A 20,265-nucleotide genomic window follows, 5' to 3' on the forward strand; every position below is an offset into this window, starting at 1 on the left:
GAATATATTAAATAATACTGGGCCCAGTACCGACCCTTGAGGCACTCCACTAGATACAGGCCTCCAACTAGACTCCGCCCCATAGACTACAACTCTCTGGCTTCTCTCCTTCAGCCAGTTCACAGGTATGTGACTCTTCAAAGGGTCTAATTGTATCTAAGCAGAAGAGAAAAATAAAAACTATTCTTTGGTCAGGTTTGTGAAGGTTCCATTGCAGAAGATAATGAATTGGTTTGGATAGACAGTATGATCCCCTTTTCCCTCTTACCTTCCTGCTCATGGTGACTTGTGAACAGGCTCAGGAGTTGTCAAGATTGACTACCCCTTCTTTATTTTTCACTACTTTTATTAATATGCTTATTAATAATTCCATGACCAATAATGTTTAAAGAAACTTCAGCATAAAAATCAAAGTTCTTGCCCCTGTATCTGACTCTACCATGTAATTAATTAATGCATCAACTTAATCTTGGTGGAGACCTTAGCCTGTTCCTGTGGCTAATATAGGATTGGGCAAATGAGAAAAGAGCCATCTCACCCAGGCAGTCGACTTTGCATGTGTATACAACTAAGTTTAATTTTTTGATCAGTGCTTCAGCATGTAGTTGCCCGAATGTGAGCATGTTTATTAAATGGCAAACGTCTGATTTCATAAATAATACTTAAATTTCTTCATGGGTTCTTGATACCGGTATATGATAGGTCTGTAGTGAATTCATGGTGCAAATACCTGAAACAGCTTCACAAAGTTGTACTGTAGCTTTTACCACTAGCTGTCCTAGTAGGAGAGCAGCTCTGTTCTTTCTGGAGCTTACTTTTAAGTAAGCACACTTTATATGGACCAATAAAGGAGTGATTGTTCTAATAGCTGACAGTTTCATTGAAGACTGTTTCTACTGTGAGTGTTCACTTCAGCTGTGAAAACTACTTGCTTTCTAATAGTTTGTTGCTTAGGCTGTTTGATACTCCCAACTGTCAGTCTCTCTTAAATGATCTTGTTTCTCCAAGGAAAGCTCTCAAATATTTCTTGTTTCTGTTCTTAAAAATATTTTCCTAGACAGCCTATTCTCTAGCTGAAGAATCTGATCTAGAAAGCAAGGCCATATGAGGTCAATTATTAGTGCTGGAGGTCTATTTAAATTTTGCTTAGTTTAAGTGAAGTGTCTTTGCTTCCAAGCAAGAAAGAGCAATAGAATATTTCAGTAATTAACAGTAAAGATCCTTGAATGATACAAGTAATGTATTTTAATGTGGTAACTCCTAAACTACAAATTGGCCCCATCTTTTGCTATACTTAGAGCCAGATGGCTGGGAATGGAAAAACACTAGCGTTTTGTAAGATAAAGAATATTTTTTTTTTCATTATTTTCAAGTTCAGAATCATTTGAATTTAAGGGTGAAGTGAAAAGCAGTAGGGAAATGCAGGGAAAGCTACTTATTTGTTGCCATTGTGTTATGGCTGAAAAATAGGTCATACAGGATCTGTGTTCAGAGTTGTTTCACAAGACTGTAGCTTGCTTGTCAGCTTCCTCAACTTGCAAAATAATCAGTCATTTAAGAATTGAAGCAGTCATTTGGGTGATCTCAGACTTCAGTGATTCATACAAAAACCTGCATTTGTGCTTGCGTGCTTGCCTCCTTGCCTGTTGTCTGCTAAGTGCTTCAGGTACACAGTATTTTAACATCACCAGTATGATGGCTTATGATGCATCTGTAACTGCTGTTGGTCAGGTTGGAAAGGAGGAACAGCAATCAGTAATACCAGTTCCATTAAAGTATCTTTTTCTGTAATACTGCATCCATCTTGCTTCCTCTGAAGAATTATCTCTGAGATCCCAGTGGAAAGTGGGAGGAGCAGAACTCTTAACTGGCAGTGAAGTGGGTGACTGGAGCACATAATACTAGTCTTGACTGGCAGACCATCTCCTTGTTTCTTGGTAGGTGGAGCCCTAACTTTGCTGTTGCTGGGTAGGATGGGAGAAGACTGTAACAATTAAAGTGAGTAACTTTGCTGTACAGATATGTACAATCGAGAACACTCTTCAGAGGACTGATTCTGTCATGACTCCTGAACTTCTAGCCCTTGTATCACTAACAGTGTTGCTGTTCTTGTTCTGTTTTTGTTTCTTTTTTTTCCCTCAGCCTTAGTTTTCCCATCTTTTAATTCAAATTTGGTACAGATGTAACTTTGGCTTTAGATTGCACTAAATGGAACTGATCTGTGATTGCCATAGCCTGTTGACATTGTCTCCTTGATGCAGGTTCAATTAAACTTTTGACAGAAGCGTAAAATAAACAGTGCTGGCTTGTGTTTTGTTTTTGCCATTGGAAAAAACAAATTTTACAGTATTCACATGAGTTGATATTTGGGTGCATTTTCACATGCATAGCCTGTATATACTGTGCTTTCTATAAAGTTGCTTTTCTTTTCCCCTTTTTCTCTGCCAAAAGGATTCTGATACACCACCTTGCACAGCTCCTAATGTTTACCAGTTCAGTCTTCAAGCACCGACTCAGCTTATGGCCAGTTTACCACCCGCATTGCCTATGCCAAGTGGTAAACCCCAATCTGCGCCTACGAGAACCTTGATAATGGCCGCCAGTAATCAGGTATGAGCCAACTAAATGGAGCAACTTTGTCATGAGAAAGCAATCAAATCAGAAGTGTAGATCATTTGCACTGTGCTGTCAGTCTAAAAGCCTCTGAAGATAACCTTCATATATAGCATGTGCCAAACTTAATATAATAATAAAAGTACTTATCTGTCATGTCGGAAGTGTGGGGAGAAGAATGGGTGGGAAAGGGTTTGGTGTTTGAGATGCATCTCTGAATATAATACCCTTCTCTGACATGTAGGAGTAAGTTGAAGGTAGTGTCAGATGTTTGACTCCTTAAGTTGTATTTCAGACTCCTAACCAGTGGGTTGGTTATCTGCAGATCTCTAGGCTATTTAAGTTCCTGTTCTTGAACCAGAAACTTCATGTAGGTGCTTTATCTGTAAGCTAGGTTTTGAAGTATCTGAAGTAATAGTACTGACCTGTCTAGGCTTACCTAGTCGTCTTGATTTTGAATTATTAGAATAGATCTGACTACACTTTTAACTTTCTGTAATACATTTTAAAGACAGAAAATCAATTATGGGCATGTGAACAAGAATAGTTACCAAAATGTTAAATGTATGCTTAAATGTGCTGGGAGGCGAATGTACAGGGAAACTCTATGCTACTCAACTAGACTGAAGTATTTTAGCTAATGTATCCATTGTAGTAGAAGGGGAAGAAAAATCCTCAGTTTTCTTAATAGTCTCAGTACCTCTATCTGTAGGAAAACATTCCCTCAATTTTAATTATTAAAATGGTTAGTCAAAGCAGCTGCCTCACATAAGCTTTAATGCAAGTTGTGGGTTGTGGGTTGTAGTTTGTATACGGTAACAAAATAATGAGCTGGTTTCTTTGAAACCTAGTTTTGGTCAGGTTCTTTTTTCCTTTTTCTCTCAGTCCTTGGGAAACTAGGCCCAGGATATTTTCAACCTAATGACCTTGTCCTTTTTAATTTGATTTGGGGTTTTGAGTCTCCAAGGATGGAGATTCCCCAAGTGCTCGGGGCAACTTGTTCTAATAAAAGCTTTTTCTTAAATTTAGGTGGCATTCTTTGCGTTAAGCTTATACCCATTGTTTTTTGTTCTTTTCATGGGAAAAGAGTCTGGCTCCATCTTCTTTACCTGTCTCATTAGACTCACCAATAAGATCCTTCCCAAGCTCCCTCTTTTTGAGATAAAATAGCCCTAGCTGTGTCATTATTTCATTATATCACAAATGTTTTTGACCATATTTATCTTCATGGAACTTCATTGGACTCATTCCCATATGCCCATGTCGCTTTGTTACTGGGGAGCCCAGGCCTTGGCCCAGCACTCTGTACGGGGCCTCACCAGTGCTGAGCTGAGGGGAAATGATCACCTCCCTTCACCTGTTAGAGATATTCTTCCTAATATAGCTCAGGATATTGCTGTTCTTCCTTGATGCCGGAGCATGTTGCTGTCTGATCTTCAGCTTGTCCACCGAGAATCCCTGGTGATTTATGCCAGGCTGCCTCCCAGCTGGTCAGTGCCCAGTGTGTTCTGGTGCATGAGATTATTCCTTCCCAAGGGCAGAGTTTAGCATCTTCCTTTTTCAAACTTCATGAGATTCCTGCAAGCCTATGTCTCCAGTCTCATGCGATTTCTCTTTCTGGCAGCAAAACTGTCTTACGTATCAACTGCTCCTTCCAATTTTGTATCTGCAGCCATGCCGAGGGTCACCTCTCCCATAATCCAGGTTATTAATGAAGATGTTAACTAGTATGGCCCTAGTATCAGCTCTCTAGCTGCTTACCTAATGCTGAAGTTTTTGCTGCTGATCAAAATACTTCAAGCCTGGCATGTAAGGGAGTACTTTTAATTCATCTTGTGAGTTTGACTTCTTATGTCTAGGTATCATCACTGCCACTTACTGCAGAACAAAAAAAAACCCAAAAGAACCCTAAATCTGTGTTTGAAAGGTTGGATCTCTTAGATGCATATTATATAAATGTTATCTGGAAACATTTTTGGTGTTCAGTAATAATCACAATTGAGTTAGGGTCATGTTAACAACTTGATGCCCTTCTTAGTCAGTACACAAGTGCTTGTTTTAGGCACTTCACTGAAATGTTTTTCACTCTCTTTCCTTTAGACCAGGGTACTTTCCCTTTGTGTTCCACTATTTCATTGCAGGCAGGTTAACATAAAAGGGGCACCATCTTTGGTAGCTGTTACCACATGTTCTTTCCAGTTACCTCTGCAATACTCAGTCATCTAGTAAGCCACATTTGTACATCAAGGTATGCCTTTTGCTTTAATTTCCTAAGGGATGACACATTCCTGTCTACTCTTTTCACCTTTACCTGCCCTCCCCTAGCTAGGCAAAACCAGCTTACCTGTACAGGAAATATTTTCTGTTAGTGAGAATCTAATAAAACAGTATAGTGCTTTTTAGTGTCTGCAGTTTGAGTATTCACATGCTAGTGTCCAGTCTGAAACTTTGTAAGGTTTTTTTTTAAATAAAACTGGAGAGCTAATTTAAGTTAAATTTCATCTAAAATACAAACCCTAGTATAGTTTATTCTTTCCCTGTGGAGCTTAACTTCGTCAAAATGACAAAATAAAAAATCCAGGTTTGAGTCTTGCAGTTGCTGGTACAAAACAAGCTGGCATCCCAAGTTCTTGCCTTAGTTGTGAACAGGTAACATACTGCATGAATTTTGGATCCCTGTTGGAATTTTGAGTCTTCGAAAACAACTGCTTTGTAGCACTTTTTCTGGCTTTCTGTTACTTGGCTGTCCTTTCCAGTACTTGTTAACTGTTCCCTTTAGTAATTTGTACAATACATGTTTAAAAATCAGGAAATTTTCTGTGACTTCTGTTTGACAAAGATGTGCCTTTGAGATTCATGTTAAATTGCAGGACTTTGTTGCTATCTGCAATTCCAGATCCAGAGATGGGATGATGGGGTTTTTGCATTGTATTTACCAAAAGCTTATGTATTGTGAAGTAGGCATGTTCTTTTTTCATAAGGATTATGGCCAAGCCAGAAGTGGGAAATTAAATAGTTCTACCCAGAATGCTCTAAATGTCTCCTTTTAATTTGTTACTTTCTGGAGCATGACTGAGCTGGATTAGGTTGATGCGTTTCTTTTTGTAGTTGATTTTGTAGTAATTTAAGACTGTTCTACTTTGACTTTTAGTGGGCACATTTTACTAGCTCAGAGGACTCCTATTTGGGTAGACTTGAACATGGGCAAGCCTTTTATGTAACAGCAAATGTTCTCTCAGGTTCAAAAGGTTTTTGAAAGGGATTAATTTGTCTGAATGGTCTCTTCAGCCTTTTCCCTGGCAACTTTCTCTGTTCTCAGTGCCGCTTGGAAGCAGTACCTAGGTGTCCAGTACTACCCTCAGAAGGAGAAGGCGGCAGTGTCAAGAGCACTAACTTTATATTGAACAAATTGCAGCCTTCTGGCAAATTTTATGCCATTAGAGAGCTTCCTAATACTTTTTTTCTTTTGAAATGGCTTTGGTGTGATTGGCAGTTCTGTTTATATACTGCATAATTAATTGAAGAATTTCCAGGTAGTTCAGGGATTAATTAAGCTTCTGATGCAGGTCTGTGTGCTTTTCAGGATAATCATAATCAGTTTTCCAAGGTAATAATTCTTGTGCTTTGCTGGCAAAACAGTTTGAAATTTCACTTTGGGGAGCACAACCATTCAGGAAGCAATGCTGCCCACTGCAATTAGCAGAAAACCAGGTATTGGCATGCATGTCCAGATAAATGGAGGGAGTGGAAATTGCTTTGTGACTTCCCAGAGGGACGAAGGGACTACTTTCTTTGTTATTTTGGGATGAAATAGTTCAGTTTGTTCATGGATTGGTGGTCACTTAGTCACCAATGAAGATTTAAGTGGCATCATTAAGGTGTTTAAGTACTGAAAGCTTTTCAGTCAACCAGATGGCATTTTTCTTATGTTTTTAGGGTGTTCTCAATTATAGTGGAATACTTTTTTGGTGTGCATGAATTTTCTTAGGCAAAAGAAGGAGGGTACTGCTACTATGGAAGCAGTTTTGATTCTAAATTTCAGACTCCTGTCTTCTGTGTATGATGGAACATTGGTTTTTGATTTAATGCATGCAGACTTAGGAAAACATATTTTATTTCCTTTCCTAAAGAGCAGAGAGAAGAAAAAAACTTTATCTGTGTTTCAGAGGTTGTTCAGCTGAAAACCATCCTTAAGATATTTTTTATCTTGGATTGTTGTATATTTATATAAAGTCTTTATATGGTGATATCCTTCTGTGTATGGAAAGTGACTCATCTTGACTAGACCCTGGATAACCTAATCTTACTTAATTTACAACAGAAGGTTGCATTAAATTAATCTCCTGAGGTCTCCATATAAACATCCACCCTAGATGTTTACATGCAATATTGTGGCAATATCCATAGGCACTGGAATGGGTTGCCCAAGGAAGCTGTGAATGCTTCACCCCTGGTGGTGTTCAAGGCCAGGTTGGACCGAGCCTTGGGTGATACGGTTTAGAGCAAGGTGTCCCTGCCCATGGCAGGGGGGTTGGAACTTGGTGATCTTAATGTCCTTTCCAACCCTAACTATTCTATGATTTTATGACTGAAAGTACCTGACCACCTTGGTGGTTGCTTCCTGAATACTTTTTGAGTTGCAGGAAAGACACAAAGTCCAAATAGTTGGACTAAAGTCCAGGTAGTTGCTCCCAAACGGAGATTGATCTGTTTATTCACATGTGCATCTCCTCTACTGAGCTACTGACTTTCACATATACGGTAGTGATACCAGCTCATAATTTGGAAGGCATTTTGGGTCTGCTCACTGTAGTAATATGCTTTTGTGCCAAATGAGAAAGTGAGAAATCTCAGTGAGGAAAGATTTCTGTTTAAGGTCTAAAATTGTCAGCTTTATGCTAGAGAAGCTATTATCTCCTGTTCTCCTTAATGACAAGTATGCAGATAACACTTCATGGCCTGTGTCACAGAAGTAGCAAAGTTGAAGTATGAGTTCTGTCTTATAGTAGTGTTTTGACTCTAGCCTCTCCTTTTTGAAACTTGACTGGTGACAGGATCAAAAAGGGTCTTTATTTTGTGTGTCAGATTCTACTTTCTTTATCATAAGGTAGTTAAATAATATGCTCAGATTGTGATGGTAGTATCTACATCAGTCACTCATTCTGGGGACTAGGCCCTCTGATCTCTCAAATACTAGTTTAGCTTTAAACTGATCATACTAATAGCTGTCTAACCTGTTGTTAAAGGTGAAGAGAACTGAAAGCTGCCCTTTGTTACAGGCTACTGGCAGGGCTACTGCATGAAGTAAAATAAATGAATAATGTAGCTTGCTTCCTTGTGGTTTTGAGTCTTTCATTCTGTAGATAAGAAATATCTAAAACTTTTCTTGCCTTTGAGCTGTTTCTAGACTCCATATTGATTTTATTTTTTTCCCTCGCTGCTCTCTCAGCTGGTTGTATAAATGCTGTTTTCTCCTTTTAATGGGAGCAGAAAGGGGTTTTGGCTCGTTTTAGAAAATCTTCGTAGGATTAATGATTCTTGTAGCTGAAAATAGCCAGTAGGTGCAGGCAAGGGGCCCAAAAAGAGGGAAAGTGTCTGATGTTTGTGGTGATTTGGGCCTTATTTCTCCAGGTCACCAGTTCTAAGCAACTTGAGTAAGAACTTACTTTGGTTTTGCTGTACTTAAGTTTACAAATCTAAACCTGTTGTAAATCTTCCCAGTTTAGGAGAACATCCAGGTAGCTGGTGCCAATATCCTGTTAACTAATTTAAAATAATAAAGCTAGGTTGAATCGTTGCCTAATACTTGATTTATTTCTTGTGCAGTAATGACTAAAATGTTGACTAGGTCATTACTCGTTTTTTCTCTGCAAAACAGTAAATGTATTTCATAAAGAATGAGAAGTTAAACATTACTTACATGCAAGATGCGTTTTTTACTATCTTTCCAGATGTTGTTATGCTCCAAAAGTGGGAAAGTGAACATAAATCCTTTAAAAAAGGGTTCCTTACGGGTTGTTTTGCTTCAAGCCTATAATAGAGGATTTGGAAATAGGGTGAGAAATTGAAAAGAACTGTATAAAATATTTTGAGGTTGTATATTAAAGTATTTAAGGGGATACTTAAAATGTTAATGCTTCATTAAAGTTCTTCTGAATACTACTCTTTCACATGGAATGATTTTGATCATGAGTTTGATGTCAGTTCTGATCAACTGCACACTAGATTCAGTTATGTTGACTATAATACTATCTGATACTACAGCCATTAATCCTGTAGTTTTAATAACAAAATAGTAAATACTTGATCTTTCTAAATGGTCTTATGACTTTTCTAAACTTTCTTTAGCTTTGTAGGTTCATGCCAATTATTTTTGAGTGCTATATATATAATCTCTTATAGTACTGATACTTCAGTTTCATTGCTTACACTTCTCTGCTTTTTTGTCTGCTTACTTCAGAGATGCTAGAAGGCAGAAAAGAAACACCAAAACAATTTAGTAACCTGTTTATGTTTAGACTTCAGCTCTGTGTTACTTGGGTTATTTCAAAGTGTAGGTCATTTATTTTCGGCTATAAATTTTCCTTTTCTATATTGATGGTCTTTGAATTTCAGCATTTTTATTCTTCAATACTGGCAAATTTACTATACAAAAGTTTTGTTTCCTTAGCAAATAATTACTTGATAATTCAGTTTCCACCAGATGGTTGCTGTTGGGGGTAAAGGCCAGGAACATCCTTTTCTTACATTTCTGTTAAAATATCAGAAAGCTTTTTTTATCCTGTCATTAGACTTCTCTACAAGAAGTTTTCACTTCTGATCTTGCAGAGTAGGTAGCAGACTTCTCAAAAAACCCCAACAACAAAACAAACTAAAAACTAAACCATGTCATTCATTAATAGCCCTATGCTGGGAGAGGAGATTATCCTATTGAGAGAAACAGATCTGAAGAAATCAAAACATCTAAACCCAAGATTTGTCTGTCATATCGCAGATGAAGGGATTTCTTTTTTGATTTTCTAATCTCTCTGTGGCTGTCATCTGCTTATCGACATGCCATTTTGCAATGATTATGGGAGTCCTGAGCATGTGAATATCCAGAAGTGTGTGGGCAAGAGAAAGCTGTTTGATACAACCTCGGGATTTCCAAAAGTCATGAAGTAAATTTCTTGTACCAAAGATTCTGAAAGAAATTAAGTGTCTTCTTGTGAGCAGGTAACTGGTTAGAAAATGAGAAACTAAGATTCAGTTTTTGTAGTAAATGGAGTTCACCAGCAAAGTCCTTCAAGAGCCTCTGCTGGACCTTGTGCTGCTTAACATCTGAAAGACAATGTGGTGAAGTCTGGTGAAGTTTACTTGTGTTAAGCTGCTTAAGGGCAAGCTGAGAAGGGATAAAGAAGGACTTTTCAAGACAGTGCATTAGGGGGGAAACACTTAAACTTGTAGTGAGTGATAGGCCTTGGGCTGATAGTTTCTTCCAAAGATGAGATCTTGATGTTTTTGCAGAAAACTGCTTTGATTATGCTTTCTGGATTTCCTATTGAGAATTGAGTGTCAAAAATATAGAGTGTGTTCTAAATTTGTTTTAGTTTCATGTTGCTGACTTTCATAAATAGCTTCTAGTAGATGTTTTAGCAACATATGCCAATAAATAGAGTTTGGGGAAGAATGAGGGATTGTTTGATTGCATTGCTTTGTCCTTGAATATTTTACCATTGGTAGACTTCGAATAGCACCTAGCATGTCTATCTTGAGAGTCTAGAAGTTGCATATTGAAGTTTAATTAGGTGGTTGTAGGACACACTTTACGAAACAAAGAACAGTTTAAGGTTGTTTTTACTACCTTGCAGTTAACTTTTTTCTTTGATACTAGTTTTCACCTGTTTGTTTTTCTGTATACTCAGAAGACCTCCAATTATAATTTGACAGTAAAATGTTGCTTATGGAATTACGCCTTCAATAACTGTGTTGGTTTTGTGCGCTCAATTGACATGATGGCTTGGTGTTCTCATATTTCTTTCTACTCCAACCTTGTTTGGAATTAGGGTTTACTAGAGAAGCTGAAGATGTTTCATATTATAAGCAGTTGCCCCAGATGTTAGCTTTGTGGTGTTCCTGTTTAACCACTTATGGTAGACAAAATAATGTATTAGCTTTTGTTAAAGGCAGTCATTTGTTTGTCTTAAGCTTTCTGATGTCTGACAGAAATAACTGTGCATTGAAGTTACCTGTACTTGGGAAGTCTCTGTCAGTTTCATCTTAATTCTTACACCTATTTTAAGTACATATGCATTAAACCAATTTATTGTATGCCTTAATGGTCATTATTAATGGCCATTATTGGCCATATTTAAGTAATGGGGATGCCTGTACTATCTTACGGTGCCATAGATTTACTGAGGCTGGCACTAAAACCTTGTTACCAGTTTCTGTTCCAAGTTACTGGAGATTCTCTCCAAAGAAAGCATCATGCTGTGTTCCTTATCATTTGTTCTGGATGTGAGGTGTGGTCTAGGAGATGCATAGGCCAATGATCAGGCCAGTAGGATTTACAAGCTCTTTACAAGCCATAGCTGGTTTACCAGTCAGTGAGCGAGATTATGCACAGAGCAGACTTACGTTCTCGTATGATCATCACTAACATTTATCCATGATGTTTCTGAAAGCCTTACTGACTATTTCACTTGGTCATGCTCCTGCTAGGGTACCTCTAAAATAGATAGGACTGTCATAGTTAGTATTTAATGTGAAAGGTCTTTGTTTTTATAAGGGTGATGCAAAGTGAGCGTATTTCGTACTGAGATCCAAGGGTTTTAAGGATGCTTTGAAGTCTGTAGGATTTCATTTGCAGGACATTTACTTCAGAAAACAATCCTTAAGCTGTTAGTGCCATCAGACTCGCACAGCTAAAAGTACACAAACGTGAAAAGACCAGTTGCTTCAAGCAGTGTTCTGTGGGAATGACTTGTATGTTGAGGAAATACCACTGGTAATATGTGTTTTGTTTCAGTTGTTTTTATGCCTAAACTGAGTGCTTATCTCATGTTTTTTTAGCAGCACAGTGGAATGAAGTTTTCCATGAAGGGGACTCATAACCAAGGCAACAGCTACAGCCCTGTCAGCAGTGGAGGCATGAGGCAACCAGTTGGTAACCGAGGACACCACCAGTACAATCGTAATATCTGGAGGAGAAAAAAACACAGAGACAGTTTGCCTATTAGTCTGAGCAGATAATGGCAGATGCCAAAATGACCTTCCCTGTTCAGACAGACTGAGGGAATGCCACTCGACTTGAGGGATAGAGACCAGCGTCCAGCACATCGTTTTATTGGTGTTGCCAAATATCTGCAGCTGACTTCTTTGCATGTTTCTTTGTGTGGTGGTTCAGCCCATCTTCAACAAGTAGTTGTGCTTATCTGTGAAGCCTTATTAAATGTGGAAGTTTGTTTTCTGCCTTCCCACAATGGTTCATACAGTGCCGAAGCAGCTCTGACAATAGAACTGCAAGGACATTTACAAATGCTGTGGCTTTTTTGCTGTGGCGACATCTGTTCCTTTGTGGGTTCTGTTTTGTTTTATTTTGGAAGTGAAGGAAACTTCAGCCCCTTGGAATTCTTTATTTCCCTCTTTTTTTTTCCCCCTTCCCTCTTTGCAGCAAATCACGTTGGGAATTCATAGAAGTGAATTTGCTGCTCTCCTGTTTCTGTTTCAAAGTTCAGATTTTTTTTGCTCTGTAAATATCGGAAGTATAATTTGTGCAATAACTTGGAATTTTTAATTTAATTTCATATTGTCACATAAGTTATATTTAAGGGGAGGAGGTTTTTTTAATTTACAGATCCTTTCCCAGGTTGCATTATCTAAGTTGGGTTCATAGTTTTGGCAGGTTGTCTGAGCAGTGTTACAGACATGACATTTGGTAATATTTGAGGCTTCTTGATTCACAATGAAAGTGCAATTCGGCTTATGGTTTTAAGAAGATACTAGCTCCAAAGCATTTTGACCCTGTGTTTTTTAGCTCATTGTCTGGCCTCTATCAGTTGTCTTGCTCTGACCAATGAGTTTTAATTTTATTCCTTTAACTAGACAACAGATCCAGCATTTGTAGTACCAGAAATAAAACTTTTGACGGGCAGGGGAAAAAGGTTGGTTCAAGTCCTGATGTGAAATTAAAAAGCTGTGAACTACACGCTTTGATGTATTTTAGTAACATAACCTGTTAATGGTTGGGTTCAAACAACATTATTGCACAGAGGTACCCGGCTTAAGGAATGTGGAGAAAGGAAATACGTTGATTCCATTAAGGAATCTGTATAGCAGTATGCATTAGTTCTGTTAAGAGCAAATATATAAAAAGTACTTCAGCTGCTCTAAGCATTACGAGAAGTATCTTTTAATGTATTGCGGGAGAGCACAGCCCAGTGTTGTACACAGTATGAGTGGCTGGCACTAAATTACAGATGCATACAGGTATACTATGCAAGTGTGTATTGCCATGACAAACACTGTCTTTAACTTTTTGAAAAATGTACATCCTGCCTAACCCTGAGTTTTTAAAGCACCACAGTTGTCCTGGGACTAGGTCACATCTCATGCCCTCTAACTTCACGTTTCTTTTAATGAGAGCTCTTAAGCTATACGGAAAACTACAGATCGGTTATATAAATCCACTCGCAGAGAAAGCTGAAGAATCGTGTTAACAGGACATCTATACTGTGTACAGATACAGAAGGTTTTAAAACTGATACCTGAATATTAAAAAGAGGTGTCAAGCATGAAGCTTTTTTTATACACTGTATGCCTTTGACGCAGAAGTAGTTCATGTTATTACTGAATCTGTCAAACACGAACAGGTCCTTGAGGGGATAGAGGGCAACATTCCAAAGTAGAGTAGCGCATATCTGTTCGCAAAAAGTTTGTCTTAATGCTCCAGACTCATCACAATTTAAAAAAAGTTTTAAAAATTGTGAGCTGATTCATCAGTAATATCTAAGGGCTGTTACATGAGCCTGTACTGCTTAGTCTTCACACACTAGCAATATTGAGCATAACTGCATTAAAGAGCCTTCAAAGGCTTTAGTTGGTGTCTTATACTAGTGTCCATTTTAAAGCAAAACTCATTTGAAAAGTGGTATCATGTAACACTTCAGTCATGGTGAACCAAATAAATTGGCCTGGCTATCACTGTGGTTATGTGCTACAGGTTTAAAAGGAGATCATGTTTAAATTTTTTGTGTCAACAACTATGTGGAAGCTAAAATTGACATATTTTTATGTAAAGTTTTCTATTCTTTGATTTTTAATAAACTTTGGAGACCAGACACTCTTCTGTACGTTTTTGTGGGGAATTTAATGGATGAAGTAGTACATGACCTTGTCCTGTTGTTTGACTTGCACTTTGCACACCTGCTTTAAATTGTTCACGCTGAACACCTTCAGAATGAACTTGGAAGGTGGATGGACGGACGCCCTCTGCAAAGGTTTGTGATGTGTTTATAACTGGAGTAGTGAACATGGCTGTTGGGTTTGTAGTGGTGGTTTTGATTCTTTGATAATGAGAGAGCAAAGGAACTGGAGATAATCCCCTCTTTTAAGAATATTGTTGGGAACTGACTAACTGATCCCTTGGGATACCTTAACATTCTGTACAAGTCTCTTCCTGTAGTTTCTAAATCACTTTCAAAATCTTTGTCCTGTTTTGAGTCTCCTTAAAGATTGGACATAGCTTGTGAGGTTCTTTTTGTAAATCCATGAACTCCAGGAAAGGGAACTGAAGTGTTTTTGATAGTAATGGAGGGCTAGGAACTGATAATCAAAGAGGTCTGTAGTACTTGGTCAGTCTTAGTGAGCATTCACTGGAGAAAAATAGAGAAGTGATGAGAAAATACTAAGCACTCAATAATAGCTGGGTTAGTAACTTTTTTCTGTAAAGATCTGTAAATCTTTAAAAAAAAAACCTTTAAAAGCTTTTTTAATCTTTAAAAAGATTAAAGACTTTTAATATATTAAAAAAATCTTAAAAAAAATATCTTTCTGTAAAGCCAGTGGGACATGATTGACAGAAGAATGTGTAATCTCTGCAGACACAAAGATTTAGTGCAGCAGCACTGGTCTTGGAGCTTCAGTTTTCCTGGGCTCCACCTTTCCCTTTTCTTCAAAGTTGATGACTTTGCTTTATTCTTCCCACAGATTCAGCCCAACTATTTATCCTTGTTAGTCTTTTAATGCATTAGGAGTCTCTTTGGTAATTTGAACCCTTGTTCTTCAATTATAATTTGATGCTCACATGATCTGTTTCCCAGCCCTACTGACTATTTTGTACGCTGTTTACAGGCAAAATTAGTCATGGACTTTAGATACGGAAGGAAGAGACTGCAAATTGATTTAATGAACAGGATCCAGAGTACAGCGTAGAAGGAACTCAGTTGCTATCTGTTGCCATTTTTAAGAGCTGTCACTGCTGCTGTTGGATTTTTTTTCTGCACTCTATCCCATTGTACTGAGGCAGGGTAAGAAAAAAGTGTGACTGCTGGTGCAGTGTTGTTCAGCTGCATTTCTTTCCACTGGAACAGCTATGTATGGGACAGCATCTTGAGAACAGGCATAGCAATAGTCTGTCAAAGAACAGTGTTAAGAGTGTAGTATACCTTTAAGCAATGTGACCTCTCTGTTGTTTGTGGGCAAAAAGTAAACTTACATTTTGAATGCAGGTAACAGATAACAGGCAGCAGGTACCTCCGTGTATATGTGGATGGGGTGAATTTGTCAACTTCTGAGCTCTCAAGGACATCAAGCCTTATACTTGTTGGCTGTTGCCAGTATCCAGTTATAAATTCAGTAACACCTGGGCTAAACCTTAATTCTCAAGAGACAGACTTGGTGGCTGATCATGTTCTGTACTTTTGCACAGTGATTATTTTGGTTGGGGCTTGGAGTGTTCTGGAAAGTAGATGGAGTGCCAAAAAGGAGGATTTTGGAAGTGGTCTTAGAAAGGAGACCTTAAAAGAAAGACACAGGAGATGAGGAAGATGCATAAAGAAAAACACTGGGTGTGCCCAGGACCTTGGCTGATACTGCCCTGAACTGGTAACTGAACTGAGGGTAGCTGTATGGAGTGAAGGGACAGGCTTTTCTGCCTGACCTTCATGTGCAAGCAGCAAGCCTTCCTGCTGGGAAGGGAGGTGAGATTAAACATAATGCTTTGGGGGAGTGAGTGCATGAGTGTGTGAAATAACCAGCTGGGGTAGGAGCTCTAATCTTGTTAGTTTGTGAATAAATCCCATGATTCAGAACCCAGTATAGGTTACTGTTTAATTTGCCTGTAACAGAAAATGGTGTCAACTTGATAATATTGACCATTTACTGAACCTTGAGTTCACAAGCAGAAGGCGGCTGTGGCTGACCTTTCCCAAAATCATCTTCAGATAGCTTTAGGCTTTCTTTTCAACCAGGATATTAACTTCTATTAGAATCATAGAATCATAGAATAGTTAGTGTTGGAAAGGACCTTAAGATCATCAAGTTCCAACCCCCCTACCATGGGCAGGGACACCTCGCTCTAAACCCAAGGCCTCATCCAACCGAGCCTTGAACACTGCCAGGGATGAAGCATTCACAACCTCCCTGGACAACCTATTCCAGTGCCTCACTACCCTAACAGGAAAGAATTTCCTCCTTATATCCAATCTAAACTTCCCCTGTTTAAGTTTTAACCCATTACCCCTTGTCCGACCACTACAGTCCCTAATGAAGAGTCCATCCCCAGCATCCCTATAGGCCCCCTTCAGATACAAATTTGTTTTTGTTGGGGTTTTGTTTTTTTGTTTCTGTTTTTACTTCCAACACACCACAAGTTTCAGTGGAGGTGCCTTGCCTATTCTGGATGACAGAAATCCTTACGTTCTTGGCAGTAAGAGATCACTTAAGGAAACCTGTGGACAGCTTGTATCTGCAAGAGATTTAATGGGCAAAATGCTTTTAACCTTTTAACCAAGGATTCTTACTAGAATATCTGCTGTATAATGTTATAATTGGTTAAAGCTATGGTTGCAGGCTACAATTCTCAGTGAAAGGATGATGGGGATGCCTCCTGTTAGGACATCTTTGTACTTCAAACATCCTAAATTGCTGCCTAAAGCTCCGGTTGCGTTTCTTCTCAGTGTCACACTACTGCAAAAGTTTTAGCACAGTGTTGCCTATTTAACAGCAGTCTTTCGGTTTCAAATCAGCTGGGGATCCTCCAACTATTTGCTTTTTTAATGAACCATTTTTAATGAGGCAATGTTGCATGAGCATGAGAATTTATGAATTGGAGGTCTTTTTCCATCAGGGAGCAGCGCATGTTCATGCTCATACTGTTGGTATACATATCTGCACTTGTGATCAGGAGAACTTTCTGCCATGTTATTGCTAATGGCTCTTGTGCCACTGCCACTCAAGCTAGGATATGGGGTGCAAAGGGCATCTTCTGTGACCCCAGCTACCTTCCCCTTGCCTCCGATGTGATGCCTTTTTCTGCTGTGTATTCCTAGTTGTGCCACAACTGTCCCCTGCTTCAGTAAGTTAGAGGAGTTGTAACGGTAGGTTGATTTACTGTCTTACTAAAATATGGGTTCCAAGTAAATGCTTCACTGACTCATTTTTAAACCTAAACCAATAGGGATTTAGGAGCTCCTACTACAGGATTTTCTGTGTAAGAGGATAAAGGCAGTGTTTAAGACGGAAGTCCATAGTCTCTGTGCTATAAAATTCCCACTTTCCATTAGTGAAAACTTTGGTACTGATCCTTTGCCAAAAGGATGCCTTATTGAAAAAATCTGTGCAAGAAGATTTCTTGTTTCTTGCTTCTCCTTTCCAGAGAGGAAAATCTGGATCTTCTGATGGGCTATATACACCCTTTCAGCATCTACCTTACTGCTGGATGCATCTAGCGAATCTGAGGAGCCAGGGCCAGTAGGTGAAATCTCAGCATTGTCAGGAGTTGCCTGACCAGATGATAACAGACAACTTGAGTATCACTTATTGCATAATTGCGAGTGAGATCATCAAAACATCTCTGCTCTTTCATGGAAATGTCATAGGAGACTGAGGAACAGAGAATAAGATTAATCTACTGGTCCTTCATACATCTATGTGCAGTCTTCTGCATACAAACTAAGTTGCAGTTCTCGACTGGAAGTGTGAGTTTTGTTCTGCTGTCCTTACAAGGACCTCAGGGGCAGGCCAGCAGACGTGTTTGCTGCTCAGATTAAGAGAAAATACTGCCACTTCTGCTCAAGAGCAGCTCTGTTGCAACAGCTATCTAGTTCTTGAGAAAACAACTGTTTCCCACCACCCTTTTGTTAAGGAGGAGTCATCAAGGAATGTAAGGTTATGGATGCGAGTGATAGGAATCACAAGTGGTTGAGCACTGAGAGCAAATACTCTGGAGTAGTTGTGGAATTTCCATTCTTTGAAATCTTAAATGCCTGCCTAGACAAAGCCCCAAAGAGTCCAATCTAACTTCAGAGTCACTCCTGTTGGGCCAGAAAACCAGGCCACATGACCTGTGTAAGGCTCCTCCTGGTCTAAATTTGTATATATCATCACAAAAAAAAAAAAAAAAATTATTTTTTGGTTTTACTTTATCTCTGTTGTTTTTTGTTTTTTTTTTTCTTTATCCTGCACTTGCACTTTATCAAGTGTACTGGCACATTCTAGGACCAACGGGTTGAAACAGGTAAGAACATACTGATGTCTGAAGTTGTTAATCCCAGGAAATGCACAGTTGCCAAGCATAGTTCACTGGTTGAGAAGTAAAAAGTAAATCTTCCTGAGTAAAATGCATTACTATAATTGATAAACCTTTAGCTTGTCTCTACTTATTTCAGTCAACTTGCATTCGCAACGGTGATAAAAGTGAAGATGTGCAGTAGTGGTCTGTTAAAGATGTGAAGTCCTTCACCTTTTCTTCCTGTTGATAGATAAGTACATTCATCATGGAAAACTTTGATAATTAAAATCTGCTTGTTTTCATTTATTCTGCAGTACAGGAGGAGGTAGATTACTGAGGCTAATACTACCTGAAAGGTAGGAAAACAGTGCTGATGAAGCTGAAACCATAATGAAAAGGCTTTTTTAGAGGCAAGATTTGAAAGCTCTTATTTGCCTGAGTTTTTTACCTAAATATCTCTAGATCATGTCTGTCTGGATCAGAGCTGCCCCTTACTTTGCACTGTAGAAATCAGAGAGTAATATTAATCAGGAGTGGGTATATAGAAAAGAATATTTCCACAAAGGAAAAGGAACTGAAATCTAAGAGCTTAATGATCTTAACCTGAAATATAAAATAACCATCCCAGCAGAACAGGGATTGTGACATGCCAAGCTGCAGATCTACTAATAAGGACTCAAAGCTACAAGCAGACAATGTCATAGTGCTAGTATGATGTATAGCAAAGAGCTCCAGGATCTCTAAGATACTCGTGCTGACACTCTAAGAAACAGCAAAAGTAATTTTCTGGACAACTCAGTGTTTCATCTTTATTTCTGTGGAAAAGTAGAACAGGGATAATTAGAAACTGGGTCATAATTTAACGCTGATTTATCCAATGTATTGTAATGCCTAGCCCAATGTTTCTGCTATTGAAACCAAATAATTTGTTTTTAAATTTTTCAGCAAAGCGTATGACATGATTCAGTGCCACACGGTGAATGAGCCAGGGTGTTACCTTCTACTTAACTGGAGCGGAATCGATAGGTGGCGCTGAGTGCCAATTTTTGGGCCAAGGCTGTGCAGTTAGTTGGAGATTAACTTTGGAAACAGATTAATTTGGCTGTGTTTGCTGATGATCATGGCTCAAGACCTGCCTGAATATGCTGATGTGACTAATGTGGGAAGTGTGGCCAATATTCGGTGTTGAAGTTTTGCTGTACTGAGTATTAGAGATGGAATGAAATACGTAGTGCAAAGCTGGAAATTAAAAATTTATAGGTACTTTCAAACAGTGAAAGCTCATGGCTTAGAAATGATAGAGAGGAGGGAGACCTGGGCATATTTGTTGACAGCATGATGAAATTCATCAACCTGTCTTGTAAAGATGGTATGTGAACCTAAGACATACCAGAGGAAACACTTCCAGTAGTATTAGTGATTTTTCTTTTATTAGAAGTCCAGAGCTGTACTGGTTAAATTACCTGTGGCTTTCCTCATTTCAGGGGAAGGAAAATAAAAAAACAAAGGTTTAATCCTCTTTCTTTTTTTTATTCAGTCGTGGCAGCAACTACAGGCATAGACTGAAGAATCTTCTCACATGTGAGGATCGACTTCATCTGAAGATCCATTAAAGTTCAAGTTAGGTCTTACGATATCTTGTCAAAATGCTGTACTAGGGATGACAGAAACCATCACCCAGCTTTTTACATCAGTTTGCACCATTCTTGTATTGACAAACTTTTGATCTTTGGCTTTGATGTAGGAGTGACTTGCCTCCTGGGGATGCTGAACATACTAGCTGGTTGTCATTTCAAATTTATGGATGACAGAAGTAGAAGATCTGACTGGACATAATTGGTCTAGAGAAGTACTTGTGGTTTTACTGTGTTTCCTGTCAGATGCTCTTGTGGTATGTGGAAGAAAAAAGGCATGCAACTTCTCAGTCCCCTCCAATGACC

General features: G+C 38.7%; 1 protein-coding gene across 7 annotated transcripts in view; it reads left to right on the forward strand.

The window, feature by feature from the left end:
* TENT4A (terminal nucleotidyltransferase 4A) overlaps positions 1-13,936 on the forward strand; it is a 64,865-nt gene extending 50,929 nt beyond the window's left edge. For 2 of the 7 annotated variants that reach the window (XM_061369659.1, XM_061369657.1), the window contains 2 exons: positions 2,452-2,610; positions 11,668-13,936. In XM_061369659.1, the coding sequence (XP_061225643.1) occupies positions 2,452-2,610; positions 11,668-11,847 (339 nt within the window). In that variant the 3' untranslated portion in view covers positions 11,848-13,936. Of the gene's footprint in view, positions 1-2,451; positions 2,611-11,667 lie in introns of those variants that run through there. The other 5 variants (XM_061369658.1, XM_061369663.1, XM_061369662.1 and 2 more) reach the window with 5 other exon arrangements.
* The last annotated feature ends 6,329 nt before the right edge of the window (positions 13,937-20,265 follow it).

The sequence above is a fragment of the Neopsephotus bourkii genome, unplaced genomic scaffold (genome assembly GCF_033783945.1).
Source record: "Neopsephotus bourkii isolate Nb327-2 ecotype Australia unplaced genomic scaffold, CSIRO-AGI_Nbou_v1 NB_1508, whole genome shotgun sequence".
Lineage (NCBI taxonomy): Eukaryota > Metazoa > Chordata > Aves > Psittaciformes > Psittacidae > Neopsephotus > Neopsephotus bourkii.